The sequence below is a fragment of the Magnolia sinica genome, chromosome 5 (assembly GCF_029962835.1).
Source record: "Magnolia sinica isolate HGM2019 chromosome 5, MsV1, whole genome shotgun sequence".
NCBI lineage: Eukaryota > Viridiplantae > Streptophyta > Magnoliopsida > Magnoliales > Magnoliaceae > Magnolia > Magnolia sinica.
In genome coordinates this window covers 114,528,603-114,552,224 of record NC_080577.1, presented here as the reverse complement: position 1 = coordinate 114,552,224, position 23,622 = coordinate 114,528,603, and the positions used below count along the sequence as shown (strand labels likewise).

At 40.7% G+C, this 23,622-nt stretch overlaps 1 protein-coding gene across 1 annotated transcript; it reads left to right on the top strand.

Moving 5' to 3' along the window:
• Positions 1-5,520: 5,520 nt before the first annotated feature.
• Positions 5,521-22,528, top strand: LOC131246839 (small ubiquitin-related modifier 1-like). Its single transcript, XM_058247272.1, has 3 exons — positions 5,521-5,710; positions 21,566-21,715; positions 22,283-22,528. The coding sequence occupies exons 1-3, from the start codon at positions 5,618-5,620 to the stop codon at positions 22,355-22,357; spliced, it is 318 nt and encodes a 105-aa protein (XP_058103255.1). The 5' UTR covers positions 5,521-5,617; the 3' UTR covers positions 22,358-22,528.
• The last annotated feature ends 1,094 nt before the right edge of the window (positions 22,529-23,622 follow it).

The window sequence follows — 23,622 nt, the reverse complement described above, 5'->3', positions numbered from 1 at the left end:
AATACTATCCATTTCATTAGGGGCACGCAATCGTAAAATGTCAATCCATTAATTCGGTGGGCCTGCACGTACGCTTGTAAATCCAGCCGTTCAGGCAAACTTTTCAGGCATAGAGGAGATTGACGGCAGATAGGAAATGATCAGACACGCTATGCTTTGGGTGGGCCCACCATGGTGTGTGAGTGCCATCAGACCCGTCCATTAGTTTCTACCCCATGTCAGCCTCCATTCTAAAATACAGGTGGATCTATAATTTAAGTTGCAGATGGAACGTGGTGTCGAAGCGCAACACGGCCGACTAACACTGGGCTATTTTGGAAAGACGCATTTGCCTGGAAAAATTTAGCACCGTAGATGCTTCCGTACGATGATTTAATTTTATCCGGCCAAAACTTAGTTTCGAAGCTAGTTTTTTAGGTTACAGGAATAGAGTTTTGGATAAAAATACTGCTTAGTTTTAGGATAAGCAACAAAAAAAAAGTAGGGATATATTCGTCTTTATGAGTTCATTCGTACATGTAGAGGTCTACTTTGGTAAGTAAGTTTTATTTTCGTTGAATAAAAAAAAGTAGACAATCGGTCACATCTATAATAAAAAATTATCCATTTACCTGAGTTAACACCATTATCACATAATAATTATGTATGAAAATATTATGATATTTTGAACATTCAATCTTATTTTGTGGACGCTTTTCTATTTTTATTTTTTTGTTAGCTTGTTAGTACACCCCACTGTCAGTTGACACTTCACTGCTAGCCACTCCTACTAGGGTTGCCTCAATGTTGAAACCAGATATCTTCCACTCAGTCTACCACTTGAGCTATGGATCAAGTGTTTCTAGATGCTTGATTTGTAATTAATAGACCAGATTTTACAACGTTGATAGTTTATACTAATATGCAACTTCTATATTAAGTTTGAAGGGCACGTATGGATAGACCGCCATGCATTAAAAGGAGGCTCTCATGATTTTGGAAATCTCAATATATTTTTTATGGAGGTTGGAAGGTCAAGTAATTGAATTAATATAATACATTTTAATGGATTAAAAGCTATAATTTTTTTATATTTTACTTAATTCAGTATAATAAAGCTTAATTTTACATTCCAAACATACTCTTAACGGGTTTGCCCTACTAGAGTAGGGTGTAGATTGGGCACAAGCAGGGGTGGTAAGGAGCCACCATGACTTATGGATTTTATTCGGACCTTTCATCCAATTCAATATGTCATTTTAGGGTATCAGCCCAAAATTGAGGTAGACTAGAGGCTTAAGTGGACCATACCACAAAAAGTAACAATGATGATATGTCCACCATCGAAACTTCCATAAAGCTCACGTGGATGATTATTTGCCATCCAACTAGTTCATAAAGTCATGTTAACCTAAATTTAAAAAAAGTACATATACTAGCTTGATCCAAGACTTATAAGGCTCCCAATAAGTTTTAGGGTCCATTTGGCCACTTGCATTAGGTGAGATTAAGCTGGATGGAATTGAAAAGGTAGCATTAAATGTATGTGTAAGGTATTGTCTTTGGATTAGGTATATCCCATGCTTTTTAATGGCATGTTTGGAAGATATGGAACTAACTTCTATCCCGTGGGATTGGGGCCATATCCTGTTTGGAAAAGAGAGGATTGTAAAAATTCGGCCGGTCAATCTGTCGCGATAACAAAGCCAAAGTGGGAGAGAGAGGGAATAGAGATACTCTGAGAGATTATGAATATCTATACGCATGCACACCGTGATAAATCACCTTCCGTCGTAGTTATTCCCTCAATCCAAAATGTCTGAACCTTGTATACGGCAGGGATGATGGCTCCGACGGAAATTTGAGAATTTGGATTTTGAATTTAGACTATTGAACTTTTCATTTTTAACCATTCATTTGATGGGTGCATACAAGGGATTTTTTTTATTTTTTATTTTTTGTGCAAACAAGGGATATAAGTACAAGGCATTGGATTTGCACATAAATCCTTCTCAAATCTAGCTTCTTGGATTATAGGACGGTCCTGATTTTGGACAATGTCTAATGAAGGCCACTTCTGATGAACGGCCTGGATACGATATGAGCATGCCCCATTCACCTACGTGTCATATGTAAGATGGGGAGAATGACATTTAATCAAATAATTATTTCATGATGGTGGGTCTCTAAACTCGAAAACATTTGCTATGGATGAATGAGTAAGTCCCAGTCACTCTTCACCCACACTGGAATCTCATTATGGGTGTTTACAGTTTCTTTGCAATCCGCGTTCACACAGCATGTGTCCAGCTGAACATAGTGGAACTCACATGATGTTTACATAATCAAAATCGTCCATTCTTTGCTTGTTATTCTCAACAGTGTATGGTCCAGCAATCAAACTGCAAAGATTATCCTGACCACTGGCTTGTCCAGTTGAAAGTATAGGTCTTTGTTTTTTGTTTTTTTTTTTAAATGGTCCACATCAGCCATATATACCATTGATCAAAACCATCCATTTAGAATGTAGTGATTGGCAAAATAAAAATAAAAAATATGGAAAAAAGCAATCAGGCTAAGGGTGATCACAACACACCTGTTATTCTGATGACAACAAGAAGATTTTGAAAGTATCTTCAAAACTGAAAATATAAATATAAATATTTTAGTACATGGTGGGAATCAGTAGAGATGGAGTATTACAAAACATGAAGTGCAAACACATCTGAACGCCCACTGTGGTATAAAGATACCATCGTGCCATTATCGTTTGGTGGGAGAGATACCGTGGCAAAAGGAAGAAAAGAGATAGTTGCTCCTCAAGACATACAACATATACCTTACCACATACTAGGCCGAAAATGCACGTTTGGCTCCATGCCCAAGCCCCCTTTATATACTTCTACCTCTTTCCTTACTTCACTGCAATGGAAGAAGCGAACTGTAATGTCAACCTCAACGGTCAATCGACGGTATGGCTGTAATGGTTGTACATCGTCTGGAGCCATGTGTCCTATAGGTAGTCTCGAAGCTGAAGGTAGACCTACTCCTATCTAATTGTGGGAAGGGAAAACAGTTTGTTCAAGCCATCAAACAGAATCCATCTGAATCTCCTGGATATGGATGCGCATTTCCTCTGAACCACTTGTGCAGGAACTTCATACAATGTGAAGTTCAGTGGGACCCACCGTGACAAATATAGGAAATCCACCACGCCCAACAAGTTTACAATATCAATTAAGGTGACGGGCCCGAAAATGATCAAAATTCAAAACTCATGTGGGCCATACATAAAAGAAACGTGTGTAGGTAAATTCCTACCGTTGAAACCTTCCTGGGTCCACCGTGTTTTTTTATACCATCTATACCATTTGCAAAGTAAATTTTATACGCATGTTTTAGAAAAGTTATAAGTTATCATGTTTCAAATGTTGTGTGGCCCCACGTATGTGTCAATGGTGGACATTCAATCATCAATCGTTCACCCCATATGTGAAAAAGATTTTCGTTATTTCTGGTTCAATGTCATGACATATTATTTAAAACTTGATGAACGTGGCGGATTTCCCATAAACATCATTGTGGGACCCAGCTAGCTATCCTTTACACGTGGATCAGTCTGTCACGTGTTCACAGGAACAAAAATGTTAAATCGAATTGGTACCCACTTTATATCGTCCTGACTTACTCAGTACATCCTTTTCGTACTGAGTACACTTAGTTGGGCCCACCATCAGTGTATATTGTCTTATCCACTCCGTCCATCATTTTTTTCAGATGATTTTAATGGTTAAGACAAAAAATGAGGTATATATAAATCTCAAGTGGACCATACCATAGGGAATAATGATTTCCACCGTTGAAGCCTTTCTATGGCCTACATGTATGTTTTTTATCATAAAACCTGTTGATAATATCACAAAGACATTAATTAAGTGAAAACACAAATATCATATTGATACAAAACTTCTGTGGTCCCCAAGAATTTATCAATGGTAGATGTTCAATTCACACTGTTTTTGATGGTGTGGTCGATTTGAACTTCGAAAAAATTTCAGTTTTATGGGTAATGATCTAAACTTATCTTTTAAAATGTATGGATGGAGTAGATGTAATCACATACAGCACTAGGGGCCCACGTTCATGCGTCGTACCCAAATGGACGTCACTCTTTATGCACGACAGCGTAAGCGGTTTAGCCTGTGGTGAATACGAAGCGTCGCCCACGGGATTGCAAAACCTTTCTTGTTGACACGAAGTATTGGCGGGAGACCCGATGTTCAATATCCCAGGATGAAATATGGTTTCCAAACAGGAACATACGGTGGATATGACAGGCAGCGGAGTGCAATCCCATTGAATCCCGCCTAATGCAGGTGGCCAAAAGGGCCCTTAACAGCTGGCATCTTGTACCCACCATGTGTTTAACTTGAGCCTTTGATTTGCTTCTTTTTTTAAAACTTGTCTTAAAATGATATGAAAAATTAGATCAATGGCATGTATAAAACTTATGCTTTGTGATGGCCCCTTGGTAGCCCTGCCTATGTCGAGCTTGATATAAGTTGAGGGATAGTAACATCAAAGGTTTTACCTGTCTTCTTAGATTGAATCCGGATCCTCTGCATGCCATAAACAAAGAATTCTCATTTGTTGCAATATGACTCAGCCACATAATCACACACTGTATATAATACAACAGTGCTACAACTCAACGATGATGTGAACGAATCATAATACAGGAAAACACGAATTTCCAATTTGTTTCATGATACACTTATGTAAGTGGGCACTGTTTATTTCAATAAACATTGGAGCGCACATATAGGGGTCAAATATAAATACAATAGAAACAGAGCTAAATACATTTGTAACCATTATAAAATCTCATTTAAATAAACCCAGAACAAATAATTAAAAAATATCATATTTGAAGTTAAATATAGCTGACAGCACCAAGTGGGGCACACCACATCAGTATATGGGTTTTGAGACGAGATTGTGCATTACTCTCTACGGTGCCCCACTTGATTTTTGGATAAGAATCATGCTGGGATGGATGAGGTGGCCCACCAGGTTCACGGTTTAGATTTCACATAAATACCACGGCCGGCCTTATGCAACTCTAACGTACGGTAATTGTTGTAGCTGGCCACATATCTAATCTGATCATTTCCGAAACTTGATAAGGCGCACATGCCAAGGTGGCAGTCCTATGCAATATCGAGGCCATTAATCAGGTGGACCCTATACGGTCGAATACGCTCGCCCGAAATTAGACATGTAAACTGACTTGCTGGGTCACAAACAGCCTAGAAAAAATAGACGGTCAGAAAGGAACGATTATTTCCGGGCATTTAGCATACAGAAGGCCAGATCTTTTGACAACGTCACATGGAAGGCGGACCTCACTTTGAAGACTGACCACGCTATCAGATGCACGCGCTACTTTATCGCGCGTCGGGAAGCTGCGGACCACGATTTCAGAAGTACCGCGGACCATCTAACATCGTCACCGGGTATTTAAAGCAAGCTCGACTTTTCATTGCCGCGGTTTTAGCTTTCTCCGTCCTGGTCTCCGTTCTCGTCACCTGCAGAGAACGCTGAGAAAAACCCTAGATACCGTACAAAACCTAGAAAAATGTCGGGAGCTGGTGGTGCTGCTGGTACTCAGGAAGAAGATAAGAAACCGATGGATCAATCGGCTCACATCAATCTCAAGGTCAAAGGCCAGGTTAGAGTCTCTCTCTCTCTCTCTCTCTCTCTCTCTCTCTCTCTCTCGATTTTTTTCAGGTACATTTGGAATTTTTGGTGTTTTACTTCATCACGAATCAGATCTCCTAAAGTGAGATCTTTGCATTTTTTCTGGCTTTGATTTGACAATAGCGGCGGTTGAAAAACCATCCGATGCCTTAGCATTCGCAGACGTTGGGTGATGCTGGAGTTTTGGTGGGATTCCTGTGTCGCAGTTTACTTTGCTGCGCCGGTTAGGTTTCTATTGTAATTTTGGTTGATTTGATTTTGTTTTCCCAGAAGTGGGTGCCTGACGGGCCTGCGTGGTTGATCTGATCATAGTGGTAGTAAGAAACAATATGATGTTCTGGCATTCTCATAGCTTAAGCGATGTTGGAGTTTTGGTTGGATTCTTGGGCTGTAGTTTGCTCTGCTGCTGCACGGATTAGGTTTAGACTGTAATTTTGGTTGATTTGTTTGTATAGATAAAAAGGGATTATTTGTGTTGTAAGTAATGATCGATGGTTTTGGAGTTTGTGGGGTTCTTCGATTCTTAATTATTGGTCTTGGTTCAATTTCTGCTCACTACCTGTACGTCTGGCCTCAACGTCTGTTAAAACAAAGACTGTCTGTCTGGTGGACCCTGGTATTGATCTCCTATGGTACAAAAACTTCATGGTTGCATAACCTATCTGAGCTTTTGAACTTCTGAACCTTTCCACCTTGAACGTGGACTATAGACATATTTTCTTTTATTTTTTAAAATTCTTACTGGCCATTCAAATGCCTCTGACCCAATCAAGGACTGTTGGATGTGGTTTTTCTACATTGTATGGTCCATGGTAGGCTCACCTGATGGAGGTCTGGATTCATGAACAGTACTGCCATATTTATTGTGGAGTGGCAATGAAGCAAAAGTGGTTCATTGCTGAACCAGAGTGACTTGTTGTATAATGCCGACAAGATCTCTTCATTGCATCGACTGCTATATCACATGGTACTCGGGTTAAGTAAATAAGAACCGTCTTCTTAACTTTTCCTTTTTAATTTATTCCAATGATATTTTCTTCTATTGTAATTTATATTCACCATCTTTCTTAAATACCATCTTATTTTGAAGATGTATGGTGTGGACTACTTGTTTTAGAAGTCACATGTATGCTGCTTCTCCACCTGCTATGGTGTATATGCAAATGATGGTGGTGCTATGATTTAAGGCCCTTGTGCTCAAGTCTCAGTGCTTAAGCACATGTTCAAACCTTTTTTCTATGTTGCATATATTAACCTGCATTATGTGTGTGATTGCGGATAATGTTAGTATTTTCAATGTTTTTAGTTTTCAGATTAGCTAGGGTTCTTTCATTTTTTTAATTATTTTTTAATTTTTTATTTTTAAATGCCCCTTGGTCATATGTAGGCTACAATAGACAAGAAATAGATTAATGGATGCTAAAATTCAGGTATTTGTCAGAAAAAAAAGTTTTTGGGACTACTAGTGAAGTCACCACAGTGTCTCTACCATGTCATCCTAGAGATACAGAGCCGGTTTCTTTATGTGGGGATAGGAGATGCATGGGCTATGTTTGGTCTCCATTTTGGATGTAAGGTCAGTTGTTAATTGATATCCTTAGTAGGGTTCCTCTTTAACTAGCCTTTTAATTGGTAATTTAGTTTTTGTTTTTGGAATAGACAAGAAATGAAAACAGTAGACATATGGTTTTTATTTATGTTCTATTTTGGATGAAAGGTTGGTTGTTAACAGGTATCCGAAGTAGGTTTCTCATTTAACCAGTCTTAATTGGTTAGCAAGTCAGTTTCTTTTTCTGGAATGGGAACCTCAGTTCAATTTGGAAAGTGATTTGAGGGGTCATTTTAATGTCACATGTTGTTTACATCTCTACATAAAGACAACTATTCATGTTTATAACTATTTCTGGTTTTAATGTTCTGTTAATTAATTCAGGATTCTAGCTATGAAATTTTAATTTTAACAATTGTTGCTGTCTCGTGACCACGAGGACAATCTGCCACCCGTCAATGAATTTTCTAGAACCTGAGCGGTCAGTTGTGCCATTTTATTCCTAAATTTTGGTTTTGACTAGAATCCCATGGATGACAATCAACCCTAAATTTTGGTTTTACTCCTCCTTGTTGCCCTTATGCACGTGTACATTGGATCTGTACATTTTATATCTGTGCCTTTTCGAAGTTCTTGATGTTACAAAATTTATTTTAGAAAAAGAGGGTTTAGGACAGTTCCCAATATCAATTTCACAAAAAACTCCTAATATTGGACCTCTGGAGGTTTTCTTTTTTATTAGGATTCTTATTTTAGGTTAAGGGTGCTTTTGGTTGCCCCAAATATATTGAAATTTCATGAGATTTGGTGCAACCAAATGCATCTTAAACAAATTTTAAATCATAATGTAGAAGATTTTGTTTTTTCATGGTCCATTTGTTTTGTTGCTTTTGTGTCCTGTTATTTAAGACTATACAGTGTATTTGCTAATGTTACTTGCACAGTGTACTTTGTGCTTTTATGTACACAAACTTACATCAATGCTAACGCTAATTGAAAGTGTTTGATATGGTGATAGCAGTTCTTTAAGGCTTGTATAAAATGACTACAACAAGACTAACTAGTAACTACTCACAAGTCACAGCTGCCTAAAGAACTGGTTGGAACCACAAGTGACTACCTTGAACAACATGTAATTGCCCTATTTCAAACTTAAATATGTGTTGGTGGCCAATTAGCCAGTCACATAACAGCCAAACTGGCTGTCTTTTTGTGTGAATGGTCAGTAAGTTCACCGATAGTACCAGTCTCGGTATCTTATAGGGGAAAGAAAACTCTGTTTTCACTAAAATTCCGTTACTTACATTCGAACTTATTGGCCTTGATGTGTTTGTTTATGGAAAAACTCAACTTATATGATTCACAGTCCTATGTGATTGCTAAAACCTAATCCTATCAGCGATCTAAGTTGGCCACCACCTGCATGATCAATAAAAAGGGCACATGATTAATTGGACCCTCACGTGTCAACTGTTCACTCACATAACTGACCCAGTTGACCTATGGCTCCCGCAAGACCTTAGGAGTGGACTTTTTGACCAATTGCATGCCCACATGGTCCACTTGGTGTCGTGATTGTATTTTTTTATTTTTATTTTAAAATACAACTAAGTGACTTAACACAACAGCCGCAATCAGGAAAACCTCAAAAGAACACAAATAGCACACCAGGCCCAAAAGATCATCCCCCCCAATCTTTCCTATGGTCCAATATTTTCAACTCCTGGCGAGAAGCGCCTTAGCAAGAGCCTCCATGCCACTATTTGCTTCTGTCTGCACTTGCAGAAAAGAAATAGGGAGGCCTCTGCAGATGTCCGATGCTTCCTTGATTATCTTGGTGATTCTCAAAGGAACCATGCCCGAAATAGTCCATGACTTTATATAGCTCGAATCACCTTCAATGTTAAAGTGAAAGGAGGCTAGGAGGGTTTGGCTATTTTGTCACATTCATCGACGACTAGTCTTGATTTGGGTACCTATACTTGATACACAACAAATTGGATGTCTTTGAGACATGCAATTCGGAGGTCAGACTGAGGGGAATAGTATCAATCGAATGAATTTGAAGAATTCTTAAATAGAGAGGGGATTGTCGTTCAATGGACTACCTGCTATGCTCCTCAACATAATGGGGTTGTTGAGAGGAGAAACTGCACACCATTAGACATAGGGAGGTCCATGTTGAGTTATGACATGCCTCCCAATAGTTATGAATCCCCCAAAATCTTTCTTGTGGTCCAATATTTTCAACTCCTAGTGAGAAGTGCCTTAGTAAGAGCATCTGCGCCACTATTCGCTTTCGTCTCCACTTGCAGGAAAGAAATAGGGAGGCCTTTGCATATGTCCGATGCTTCTTCGATCATCCTGGCGATTCTCAAAGGACCCATACTCGAAACAGCCCATGATATAACATAACTCTAATCACCTTCAATGTTAAAGTGAGAGGAGGGTTTGACTATTTTGTCACATTCATCGATGGCTACTCTCGATTCGGCTAACTATACTTGATGCACAACAAGTTGGACGTCTTTGAGACATGGAGTTTTTAGGTCAAACCTAGGGGAATAATAACAATCAAATGAATTTGAAGAAATCTTAAATAGAGTGTCAGAGGAATATTAAGGGTGTCCAAGCCTGCTTGGAACTTAGTGTCATTAATATTAAGGGTAGACGACGACGACGATGTTGATATGACGAGGCCACCGACAATGACGACGGTGATGGAAAATGGGTCAAGAGGAATCGGAAACACAATAGATTTCAAAGTCGAAGGGAGAATGAATACAAGTCTTGCGCATAAAAGGGAAAGGAATAGAAGCAGAAAACAAGGATCGAGATATCGCCAGTTATCCTACACTCTTCGTCAAAGGATACCCTGAGGGATGGCTCCCTATCAATATATCTAGAGTGTTTGGTCGTGCGGGTGTGGTAATGGATGTAGTGATGCCTAGGGATCGAGCTAATGGTCACTACAGAGGTTTTGCGCTAGTAAGGATGAGTTCACATGAAGAATTATCCAGAGCAGTTCTGATGTTGCACAGCGAATGCTTTGGAGGGAAAAAGCTGTTGGTTCAAAGGGTGAGATTTGGCCCAGAACGCAAGAAAAGACTCAGACCAACCCATTCATCATCTGACCACCAGGTAGTTACGGGTAAAAATTCTTCAGAGTAACCTATTCAATCAAACGGACCTTCCCATTCAAAAGGAACCTCGTTTAGAGATGTGCTTATCAATCCTATAGGGTCTGTTCAAAAGACCCAAGCTCCCAATCAGAGTATCAGGAAAGAAAGGGGGTTGGAAGAAGAAAGAAGAGACAGACAGTATAGACCCCATGTTTGAAAAGAAACAAATTTTACTCTACGGATAAATCAGGAGGTCTTCAACAGCTCTATAAAGGCCTTGCAGGATTCGGTCATGGTGATTACGAGAGAAGGGACATCCATATCCCAAGTCAGAACCTGGATTGACGAATGTAGCAGAATCCGTCTAAGTATGTATAACATCAAACCTATAGGGTATAACGAATTGTGGATTAAGGGAAACCCGGGCCTTAATTTGGACATCTTGGTCATGGCGGGAGTATTACATAACGATGGTCCAGTTACTGCTGTGAAAAGGTGGAACGAGTTCTCTATGTTTGGCATAGAAGATGATTGGATCCTGATTTGGGGGATTCCTCTTGAGCTATGGAACGATGAGTTCTTCATTTCAGTGGTATCTCTGTTAGGCTCCTTCATTGAACTCGATCAGAAAACAAAATTGCGAGAGGAGATGGCGGTGATTAGAATTCGGGTCAGAAGAAAGAAAGGGATCCCCCTGCCAAATCATATAAAGGTCCTAGTCGATAATAAAGAAATCAAGTTGCGGTGCAAATGGAAGCAAAGGACAGTCTAACTCCAAGATGGGGTGATCTCTGGTGGTTGAGGGAACTTGCTCCTCCCCCTTCACACTCAGGGCTAGAGGATCATGAAGATGCATGATTTCGGTACTCCCGGGGAGTACTGAACCTTACCCCCATCGCTCCAGCTGGTGTTAATCATGAAAGCGTCAGTGCACTGGGCTCAAGAGAAACATGTGGCACCCATGCAGGCGACTCAAGAAGAACATAAGGCTCGAGACCTATACGTGGCACCGTTTTTGATCTCCGAAAAGCGGAGACGCCCACTTGCTTGGAAGAGATCGAGCCACATCACTCTACTCCTTTACCTTTAGCCTCGGAACCAACTAAACAACTATGTTATCAGGGTATAGGGACACGTGTCAGCTTGGGGAATTTTTCAGATGGCTTGGGAAGTCATTTCCTCTCGAGCCAAGACCCTAAGCTTATTCCGCTGACCGGGTTGGATCTCGAGCCTCAAGAGAGGGCCTCTTCGGGCCCCACCACTTCTCTATCTCTGTCGCCCATAGATCTAAACCTTTCACTTATTCCCTCTCACGACAATGATCGCAATCTCGTTTCTTCTTCTCGTCTCTCAACGGGAGTCCCCATAGCTTCCTTAGCTCCATCGGGAGCTGTCTTTCCTTCTCTAGTCCAAGGTAAGCAGTTGGGGATGTTGATTCGAGATTGGAAGGCCTCCTACTTAGAAGTCGTTCTCTTCGGCTCTCCCTGAAGGAGGTGTTAACGATGATGTTTCCTGTTCGCATTCGGAGTCTCCATCTTCTCCTGATTCCTAATCATCTACTCTCCTCTTCCTCCTATGGTGGGTCATATCATAATCTCATCTCTCTATTCCAAGACGAAGCTGGTGAGGGAATTATTGATGCGGAGCCGTTGCAAATTAGAACAGTATCTTCAGTTCAGCAGGAGAGTTTCTCTGCCAATAAGTTGGTAGATGAAGAACACAGATCTAATTTAATTGATATGATACAGAAGAAAAAATGTATCAGGGACGTGATGGGACACGTCAGAAGGTCTCTAGGGATGTCGTTTGGGGATATTGCCCGAAAGATTATATTGCTTTATTTCAATGTGTTGAATCTTGAGGAAGGCCACTATCAAACATGGGATCTCCTCCAAATCGTCTAGCTAGATCATGCAGTAACAGAGAGCTATGACTTTTAGTGATGAGCCCGGGTTTGATTGCTGGCATTAATGCTATCTCAGGGTGTCAGGGGTCTCGAGGTAGCTCAATTTCTAGATGAAGATTGTCTCTTGGAATGTTAGGGGTGTGGGGTCAAAATAAAAAAGAAGATTAATAAAAAGTTCCCGTGGGAGATGCAATCCTCAAATTATTTGCCTTCAGGAAACAAAAGTGCAGAGTTTCAATGAACGCCTGATGGGGACACTTTGGAAGGTGAAAGATGCGAAATGGGTCTCTCTAGATGCTATTGGTAGTGCGGGTGGCATTCTGTTGGCTTGGAGATCTTCTCAATGGGTGCTCTAGAAAAGCTGGGTTGGTGTTTTCTCGGTTTCGGCAATCCTGCAGGATATTCCTTTTGGCTCTCTTTTCCTCGTCTGCTCTGTTTATGGCCCTACCATCAAAGCTCATAGGAAAGATTTTTGGGTTGAATTGAGTGCAATTAGACAGAATTTCTCTGGCCCTATTTGTTTTGCTGGGGATTTCAATGTGATCAGATACGTTGAAGAGAAAACTAATGGATCTAAAGTCAATTCAGCGATGAGAGACTTCTCTTCCTAGATTGAGGATAATGATCTGGTGGATCTCCCTCAGCTTGGCTCTAGATATACTTGGACTAATGGAAGGCTGTGTCCAATCCTTTCTAGATTGGATAGATTTCTATTATCCTCTGAGTGGTTGGAGCTGTTTCCTTCCATCTCTCAATCAGTTCTCCCGAGAACCACCTCTGATCATTGGCCAACGCTTCTCACTATTGAGGAGTTTGATTGGGGCCTTAAACCTTTTAGGTTTGACATTTTTTGGTTTCTTATCTCAGGTTTCCATAAGATGATCTCTAATTGGTGGTCTAGTTTCCAGGTTAAAGGTTTTGCAGGTTACAGGTTCTGTTACAAACTCAGACTTCCAAAAGAAAAGCTCAAGTAGTGGAAGCAATCGGAACTTCGCAACAGAGAAACAGAGATGGAATTGATCCTCTCAGAATTGCAGCAAATTGATACTCAAGTAGAAGACAGCCCGGTGTCGACTGATATCCTGGCCAAGAGAATCCAACTTATTCAATCTATATTAGCCAGAGTTTTTGAAGACGAAATATCTTGGAGGCAGAAATCTCGATCGAAATGGATAAAGGAAGGTGACAAGAATTCTAAATATTTTCACAGCATAGCCAGTATGCATGCTAGAGCAAGCAAGATCAGTAGCATTATCGTCAATGATGTTCGGATTGAAGATAAAGATAAAATAACAGATGAAGCTATATCTTATTTCAACAGTTTGCTTCACAATGAAGGGTGGGATAGACCTCGGTTGGATCATCTGCATATTGACAACATCTCTGGTGAAGATGCATCCTTTCTTGAATCTCCTTTTACCGTGGAAGAAGTTAAAATGGCAATAGGATCTTTAGGTGAAGATAAGGCCCCTGGGCCTGATGGCTATCCCATCCTGTTCTACCAAAGATTCTGGGAAACTATCCAAGATGACGTTATGGCTTTTTTCAACAAATTTTATGGAAGGGGTGACTTTTAAAAAATTTGGGGGCGTCTTTTATAGCTTTAATTCCCAAAATTTTGGGTGCGGCTTCCTTCAACGAATTCAGACTGATCAGTCTTCTTGAGAGCCCTTACAAACTCTTGGCGAAAGTTTTGGCCTCACGTTTAAAGAAGGTTATTGGATCAATCATCTCCCCTAATCAATGCACGTTCATTTCGGGCAGATGTATAGTTGATTGTGTGCTGATTGCAAACGAATGTCTGGATTCCAGCCATAGATCAGGTCTTAAATCCATTTTTTGTAGCTTGGATATTGAGAAGGCTTACGACCACATCGATTGGGACTTCCTGCTGTACATGATGAAGAGGATGGGATTTAGAGTCAAATGGAGAAGATGGATAGGTGAATGTATCGGCTCGGTGCACTTCTCTATCCTTCTGAATGGGTCCTCGAAAGGTTTTTTTAAGAGTTCGAGAGGCTTAAGGCAAGCCGACCCCCTCTTTCCTTTCCTCTTTCTTATTGTGGGAGAGGCTCTTTCCAAAATGTTACACAAAGGCCAACAAGCAGGTATTGTCAGCGGAATATACATTAGAGGTATGCCCAGTCCGATCTTGCATGTTTAGTTTGCGGATGATATCCTGATTTTCTCGGAAGCGAACCTCGAGATGGTTAATAATATGTGTACAACAATCTGTTGCTTCGAGGAAGTCTCTGGCTTGAAAATTAAAATGGCCAAATCCAAAATGTTCGGGGTTAACTTGGACATTCAGCAAGCCTCTAATTACGCGGATCTGTTCGGTTGTTCTTCGGGCTCCTTTCCGACCTCTTATGTTGGTCTCCCGCTTTGTATTGGTCCGCCTCCTAAAGCCCTATGGGAGAAGGTCATCCACAGGTTTGAGAAACACCCGGCTGGTTGGAAATGTCGATACTTATCCATAGAAGGTCGTTTAACCCTCATAAAGGCCGCTCTCTCTAACTTGCCCCTATATTTCATATCCTTATATAGGTGCCCGTCATCAGTCTTAGCCTCCTTAGACAAGCTTAGACGTAACTTTCTCTGGCATGGAAAGGGGGATAAGAAGAAATTTCATTTAGTGGATTGGAAACAAGTGTGTAAGCATTTTAAAGAAGGTGGAGCGAGCATTAAAGACTTAAAGACTATGAATCAAGCTCTTCTTGGCAAATGGTCTCGAAGATTGGGGACGAAAAGTGAAAATCTTTGGAATAAGATAATCAAATATAAGTATGGTAGTTCAGTGGGGACTGGTGGACAAAAGACTCGTCCTCGTACAGGGCCTCCGCTCTTTGGAAAGGTATTCTCCAAATGAAAAAAAAAAAAGACTATCCAAGGGATTAGTTTTGAGCTAGGCAAGGGAGATAGAATTCGTTTCTGGAAAGATAAGTGGATAAGAGAGTCTCCTCTTAAAGATAGATTCGCAAATATGTTTTGGCTGGCTCCAAATCAAGACATCTTTGTTGCTGACTGTTACTTGGTTATGGATGGCAAGGCGGAGTGGAATTTGCAATGTAGAAGGAATCTTGAAGACTAGGAGATCGAGGATTACGTGAATCTGCTTGGCTGCGTTTACGAATCTAGCCCAAATCAGTCAAAGGCCGATAGGATCATCTAGAGATCGGAAAAATCTCCTCTTCACAATCAAATTGCTGTACAAGCTGCTTCTCTACAACCACAACTCTCCAGTTGATCACATGTCACCATGTCTGGTACTATTCGGCCCCTCCGAAGGCTTTGGTATTTAGTTGGCTGGTTGGGAAAAGAAAAATCCTGACGGTTGACAATTTGAGAAAAAGAGGGATGGTTTTAACAAATATTTGCCTATGTTGTATGGGGGAAGAAGAATCGGTCGATCATCTTCCTATTCATTGCCCTTTTATAGCTAGTATTTGGGCAGATTTTCTTGTTCGATTTAGAATCAGTTAGTGTCGTTCAGGTTTGGCGGATCTTCTTCTGAAAGCCTGGCACGGGATCAGAATAGGAAAGAGAGAGACTAGGCTATGGAGGATGGCTATCCTTGCTATTTGGTGGTCTGTTTGGGAAGAAAGAAATGGTAGATGCTTTAGGAATGTGTCCAATCCCACTAATGTGATCGCCTCCAAAGCAAAACGCTTGTTGATTGAATGGGCTTCTCAAGTAGATGCTTTAAAGGATTTTGATTTTATTTTCCTTGGAGTGTAGTTGCCTCTGCTTTCTCAGCAGTCTCTCACTCTTGCTTTTGTATCTGTTTCTCTTTTTAATATAAATCATTACCTTTCAAAAAAAAAAAAAGAAAAAAAGAGAGGGGATTGTTGTTCAATGGACTACATCCTATGCTCCTCAACATAATGGGGTTGTCGAGAGGAGAAATCACAAATCACACACTATTAGACATGGTTTATATAAGTATTTTTTGAGTTAAAAAAAGTTCATGAGGTTTTGCAACTGCATCGCACAGGTGTACAACAAACTTAGATTGCTCAGGATGACTTGTGCAATTTGACAACATTGGTTTATGGTTGCACTAGTGCAAACTTTTAGGCAAATTCCGATGATAGACGATTGATGAGTGGGTACATCTCTACTCGATAGCGGGTGGTGTTGTTAGTTGGTATAGTGACAAAAAGTGCATCATGGATTCTACCATGGAGGCAGAGTATGTGGCTAGGAAGTTGTGTGGCTTAAGAAGAGCGACATGTTGTTATAGGGTTGGCCACTTGGCCATTGCTTATATACTGCGACAACAATGATGTAGTTGCATGATGCAAGGAGCTTTGGTATCATGGGAAGGCTAAGCATATTGACATAAAGTACCATATTGTGCGAGAATATGAGGATGTGACTTGGAGGTTCTACAAGTAACATCAACATACAATGTTGCGGATCCTCTCACTAAGGCTTAGTCTGCTCTTGTCCTTCTAATGTTTATGTTCATAATGGTGTGTAGTGGTCGATTGATGGCTACTTTTGACTTAGATTTTATGCGCGATTGATTCGTTTGTGGCGTAAGTAATGTGTTTGGAACATGCTTATTCATATGAGTTTGAAAGGTTTTCCTTTTGTTGTCCTTGGGCACCTGAGATTGGATACAATGGTCGTTGGCCAAGGGAGAGTTGTGATCCATGGATCTCAGTGCCTTAGCCATGATAATGTAGGCTATAGCAAAAGTGTGCTGTATTCAAGAATTGGTCATCTTGTGTGAAGAGATTGACTTGGTGTGAGGATGGACAGTCTCCACCATTGGTCTGACTTGGTGTTGGTATCGTTGGCCCTATCCCACATGAGTGTATGATTGTTCCATGGATGGTACCTTAGTGGAACCTTTGGTTACTTACATTGGTAGGATCTGTGGCAAGCATTTAGACTAGAAGGCACATCATACACCATTGATGAATGATAAACCAAACCTAAAATGGGCCACACCATAAGAACATGTATGACAATTAGATACTGTCCAGCAGATGCAACATTGGAATTGATATGGGCCACCAGATAGTTCTGACAGCCACACCAAATACGGTGGGCGCAGCAGCAAAACACGGTCCAACAGGGGGCCCCACCTTCCAAAGGTGCAATGACCCACTGCAATTGAGGGCCCAAAGATTGGAATGGTGTGGTGGATGGTGGAAGATGCTGCTGCTGCTGTTGACAGTGGTTGCGACTGCAGCAAAGGTTGCGCACATTGGATCTGAGAGGGGTGTGGGTGAAATCAGCAGCAATGATGGATCTTGATGAAAGCGGCAACAAAAGCAGCAGCGCGATAGGGTGAGTGGCAGGATCTGTGCAGTGGTGGCAGTGACTAGAGAAGGAAGGGGGATTAGGCAGGGGCAACAGACATGGGTGGTAGTGCCGGCCGGAAACAATGGTGAAATCGACTGGTAATGGCCTCAACAAAAATGGATTTGGTCGGTGGTAATGGTGTCAACAAAGATGGATTTGGTCGGCGGTAATGGCTTCAACAGGGGATTGGGTTTCTGGTTGGACTCGATGGCAGAGATCTGGCAAGGACCGCGGGTTCGACAGGGATTGGGGGTGGTTATAATGGCTGTGGACCCTGGTGGATTTGGGCGCGCTGGTGTATTCCGGTGCCGCTGGTGTTGCTGATGAAGACGATGCTGATGAATCATTGCTGGTGATGATGGTGGGCTGAGGATGCTGCCTGTGGCAGGAGAGAAGGGGTTTTGAAGAAGATGGGCTGAAGTGCTGATCGACAGATATGATGCAAAGGTGGTGCCGGTTTCGGGTGTGGTTGTGATGGGCAGGGGGTGACGGAGCTCAACGAACGAGGGGCTGATGCAGGAAGTGGTGGGCATCACCAAACAGTGGGCTGCAACAGCGCGATGGTGTTGGGGCTGGGACGTCAGCGATGGAAGGGGAAAGGGATTGTGGGACAAGGGTGACACAGCTAGTGGTTGCAGCGGTGTCAGTCGAGAATAGTGTGTCTGGACATCGGGTTAAGGCCAGGCTGTCAGGTATGATGGATGGGGCAGCAGGTGGTGGCAACATAACCTGTGGCGGACACACAGGGCAACAGGGAGGTGTGAGTAGATCACAGGCCCCAAATGGGGTGCTTCAATGCCATGTCGAAATCTAAAGAGACTACATTGCGAAGAATGCAACTTTCTTATTTCATTAACAATCAAGATAATATATAGAAGAGATTGAAGATCTCTAAAGATCTAGGGAGATCCTAACAAATACTTATTAACAAAAGAGGCAGTATCCTAATCTACCTATTATACTCTAACAAATGTAAATCTTATAGAAAAGTTCAACAGATACTGCCTATTTAACTTTGTAGGTATGTCTTTTAAACTCATTTTCGTTTGGATCTTTGTGCGGTTGTATATTGATTAGCAAGTTGAGAAGAATTGTTCTGAGCAATGGAAACATTGTGAACCAAATAATGGAAGTAATGTTTATATGATGTTCGATCTCATGTTGAGGTTTAGCATTTTGTTTTCCTGGACCTCAATGAGTGAAAAATATATAATAGCTGTTAAGTCTGGCTGAGGAATTGGGTGCTAATACAGTAGTTTAGTTATCTTGTATTCAGAAAAAACAGAAAGCAATGTTGGAATCAATCTTTTCTACAACTATTTCAAAGGCTACAATTTTAGCTAGACAATGCTCATAAATGTGTTTTCCAGCACTCAATTCTCTCAAAATCTGCACCAAACTTCTATGGTAATTTTCCCCACTGCAAGTAAAAACAGTTACTGGTTGTCCTTTAGTAATTGTTTTCCAGTATAGGCGTGTCCGATTATAAAAATTGGAAGTAACTGTTAGTGTTCACTCGTATCAATTCAAAGAAGAGAAATACTCTGTGCACTCGGAGCACTATAAGTTTATAGTTCTCCTGGTTGAATGGCGATACTTAGACAATCCAATCTGTTGATCTAGACTGTTCATTAGGTGCAATGCTAATTCCATTCGCTACTATGCAAATATTACACGGATCTGACAATCTTGACTATATGATTGGTTGCAGTAATATTGATGGTCAGGATTGTTTATGCAAAAATAGGTCCAATCAACAAATTGATCCTTGTATTTTTAGGATCCATCATGGATTGCTTGTGACTGTAAAGGATCACTTATCCTAATGATCACATCCATGGCTTATAAAAAGGACAGCTACAAAAATAAGGTCACTGGATCATTTGATTAGTGTGATTTTCACATGGTCATGCATGAAATTTGTTGTGGACTTAACAGTTTTAGATCGATGATTGAAGAGCACTAGAGTATTTCTTACGAAGAGAAATTGCTACATTTTATTTGTCCACTTGTGTCATTTGTCATTTTCATAGATTCACAGATCTCTTAATAACAGAAGAGGCTCCTTGCTAAAACACAGACCTCCATAGTTGCATTTGTCATAGTCCAGAGCAAATATGCAAATGGAACGGTATCCACAAGTATTGTATACCTACATACAATAGGTCCAATATGCTCGTCGTCAGGAGGGAATTTGCGAAGGTATTTGATTCTTTATTGGAAGACGGTATCCACAGTACGAATATAATCAATTCTTTTCAAATACACACACACACGCACGCATGCATGCACAACATGTTCTGTGACTATAATGCAGCTTCACATGAACCAATATTAATTTGTGTTTCATATTTCTTTTCATTTTTCATAGACCTTTCTGCTCTGGGATTCGGGTAGGTTCAATGTAGTGTTGTAACAAAGGAGTAGACGTCGGTGATTTGTGACCAACTGCCATGCTGGTTGCCTATTAGATGTAATGTTTTGGGTTCGGCATTTAGGTTTTTGCAGGTGGTCTATCGCACAGACCATTCTCTGTTCCCCTTCAGTACCAAAGTGACAAATCTCATTCTCATCAGTTTCTGATGCTTAAAGTTCTTGGGTATTTTCAATTTTTTGGGGTTTTCTCATTTTGTATTTGGAAAATTTTTGCAAAAAGTATATAACAAAAGGGTAAAAACTTGCGTGAGAGATAGACAGAGATTAAAGGAGCAGAAGGTTTTCAAGAAAATAAAATTTTGGATGATTATTAAAAAGTGCAAAAAGATGTTAACATTCATTGCAATATTATTGGGGGTCTTTTGGAAATGGGGGTTGTTGGATACTCTAGCAGAGTGTGACACCTGATGCGCAAGCACTCAGAAATCATACATGCTGAATATATTATTCAGTTTAAACCATCAAAATTGCAGTGCACCCTGTGAATTTGTCATCTTCCAAAAATCATATTTGTTGAGCAACCATAACCTTTGATTAGTGGATACATTTGCTAATCAGACCATTGGATGTTTTCCATTTTCAACTGCCCACTAGATGTCCAGCAGTTGGTTATTTAGTTTATGAAATCAGTATGATTTTCAGTTTATGATTCATCTAAATTATAGCGCACAATCTGAATGCTTTATTTGGGTTACTTGTATGCCATCTGTACAATTTCATAGTGCTGCCTATCAACCATCACACTCTGCCAGAGCATCAAAGTTTTCCTCTTTTGGGAATATGTATAATATCTTGAAAAGATTATTGGGAGACCTATTGCTATATATTTTCGGAAGAGGCATGTCCAGATCCATCACAATGGACCACAAATTTAATGTCAATTAAGCATGTGGCCAACCTGTCGTGTGTGTATTTCTTCATCGCAGGTGCTAAAAAGGTTGGCCCGACCTTGAAGATCTTTTTTTTTTTTTTTTTTCCCTTTCTTTTTCTTTTTCTTTTGAAGAACCTCACCTGAAGATTCGTGGTTTTAAAAAGCAGGCGTGGGCCCACATGTGTACATTGAGTTGAATCTGTTGGCTGTACATTGTTTTCTACGGTATAGCCCCCTTGGTGAACAGATTGGCCTGATTTTTGTACCTGATGATCCTCAAGGTGGGGCCAACCTCGCTGGCAGCTTGGTCAGACATACATTACATGTTGGCCATGTGCAACTCAATGGTCAGTGACTTCGCTGTCCATTGAAATGATTCTGAACATCTGCCCTTTCAAAAAATAGGGAAGATATCGTGCTGCATTTATTTTATTTTAGTTTTTTAATGGTGACTAAGCTTCTCGCTGTGTGCTTGGCTACTAGAAGAACCATATTTTTTTGTTCATCAACACCATGTGACGTGCCATCGGCTGGTAAAATGCCATTTGCAAGATGTTATGCCTGCAATCCATTAGCATGTGATTTGGCACTGACCTAGTGAACTTTCATGATATGTGTGGTTGTAGGATGGGAATGAGGTGTTTTTCAGGATCAAGCGCAGCACCCAGCTGCGAAAGCTCATGAATGCATACTGTGATCGTCAGTCAGTTGACTTCAATTCCATTGCTTTCTTATTTGATGGACGTCGGCTGCGTGGAGAGCAGACCCCAGATGAAGTAAATCTTCTTTCCTTTTATAAGAGAAGATATAATTATTTGATTTTGTGTTTAGAAAAATTTCAAACAAAAACAAGTATCCGTATCATCCTTGGTCCGAAGAAATGCATAGTATCCTCAGGTCATGTGGGGGCCATGTTCAGGGTTTAGAGTCTTTTTAGACCTTTTAAGTTGAAAAGAGCGATCATATGGGTAGACCATGCCCCAAAAATCTTCCTAATGATGTTTTGTAAATGAATGGTTTGGGAAAAAGTACAGCGACCACATTCAACAGGAAGTTCTTAGGGGTGAGAGTCCAATCTATGGAAGGCTATCAGATGAATTGTCTAGATCTCCAAATGAACTGGGCTTCAGATTTTAACATGCTTGCTCAGCCTCAGTTCAACTTGATTTCGGCAACTTGAGAATATTATCCTCATAAAATGTTGACCCGAACAACAAACCCAACGGGCTTTTAAACTATGCTGCATACTGTCGGGCTGAGGATTGTATAATTCCTCAGAAATACAGTGGTAACTGATTAGCATCTTCTTCTCTTTCTTCCTTTCGTCGCTTTGGATGCAACAGCTTGAAATGGAGGATGGGGATGAAATTGATGCTATGCTGCACCAAACTGGCGGCGGCAGCCATGGAGTCGCATGATTTTGCTTGCCCCACAAAAAATGAATACTGCTGTTTGCTTAATTTAGTAAAGACTTTTTTTCCTGTATAGAAGGATCCGGCATGGACAAGTGATCAAACAGACAAATTTGAAACGTTTGCTTTTATAGGTTTTGATAAACAGGTCAGTCCCTATTGAGGTTTGCACTTCTACTTCCTCTGGAGCATTTTTTTTTCTCTTTCATTTCATGCAGCCGAGATTATGGAATGCTGGTTATTAATTTGCCTATCTGGAAAGCAGCTTATGTGACCTTTTAAAAGTAAATTACTCTGACTGGGGGTTTTATGTACTGGTTTTGAAGATCATATACACACTTCTTTTTTTTCTTATTTACTTTATACGGTCTATTGTGTTTAATGCATCATAGGGACCTGTTTGGATAAACTGGAAGGAGATTGTGGGGTTTGTACAGGATCCAAACCCCCCACACACATACACATCGTGACTTCATTATCTGACTGGAATCCTTGACAAGATATGTTGTAGGAAGTGCTTGAACATCAGCGCCGTGGGGCCCAGAATGTCAGGGGGGATATAGCACGGGAACAACATAAAATTGCTGGTGAAACCTCCGAAATTCACTGTGGCCCACCTAAGTTTTGTACGTCTCTTCCTCCTGATGGAGCTCAACTGAGGAATAGATTCAGATGGCATGTACGGTGGGCCCAGTTGGGTTCTTATGGTGGGTATGCCTATCCCCACCACCCTTGGTGTATGACTGCCATCTCATTAACCCGATTTTTTACTTTTTTATTTGGCTTGGGTTCGAACAAAAGGTACTGCACTTCAAGGGGGGCCCGGAGAGCTGTTGTCTTGCACCTACTTCCTACATCATGTGTTTCTTTGAGGATTTTGGTCCTTAACATTCTGATGGATAAATTCCATAACTCACCATTTAGCAGTTTTAAAGGTTTTTATACTCATCAGCAGTTCCAGCTGGTACCTTTTAAGGTTGTTGATTGTCCTCTTACCGTTCTTTAGAAGCCTGTTTGATAGAGGCAGCATCTTTTTGCCATCAGGAGCTCATGGTGGCCATCTGATGGAAATGGACAAAAAATACAACCCTAGGTGGACCTCAATTACCTGTCCTATATGGCGTATTATATATTATGTAGCAGTCAGCAAATATACTTATTGAGATGTAAATGGGGTTGTAACATTCAATGGGAGTGTTGTTGCTGGCTGTTTTGAGGGATGCCATGGTTTGTTATGTATTCTGACAAAGCTTTAAACTTTGCTGGATACG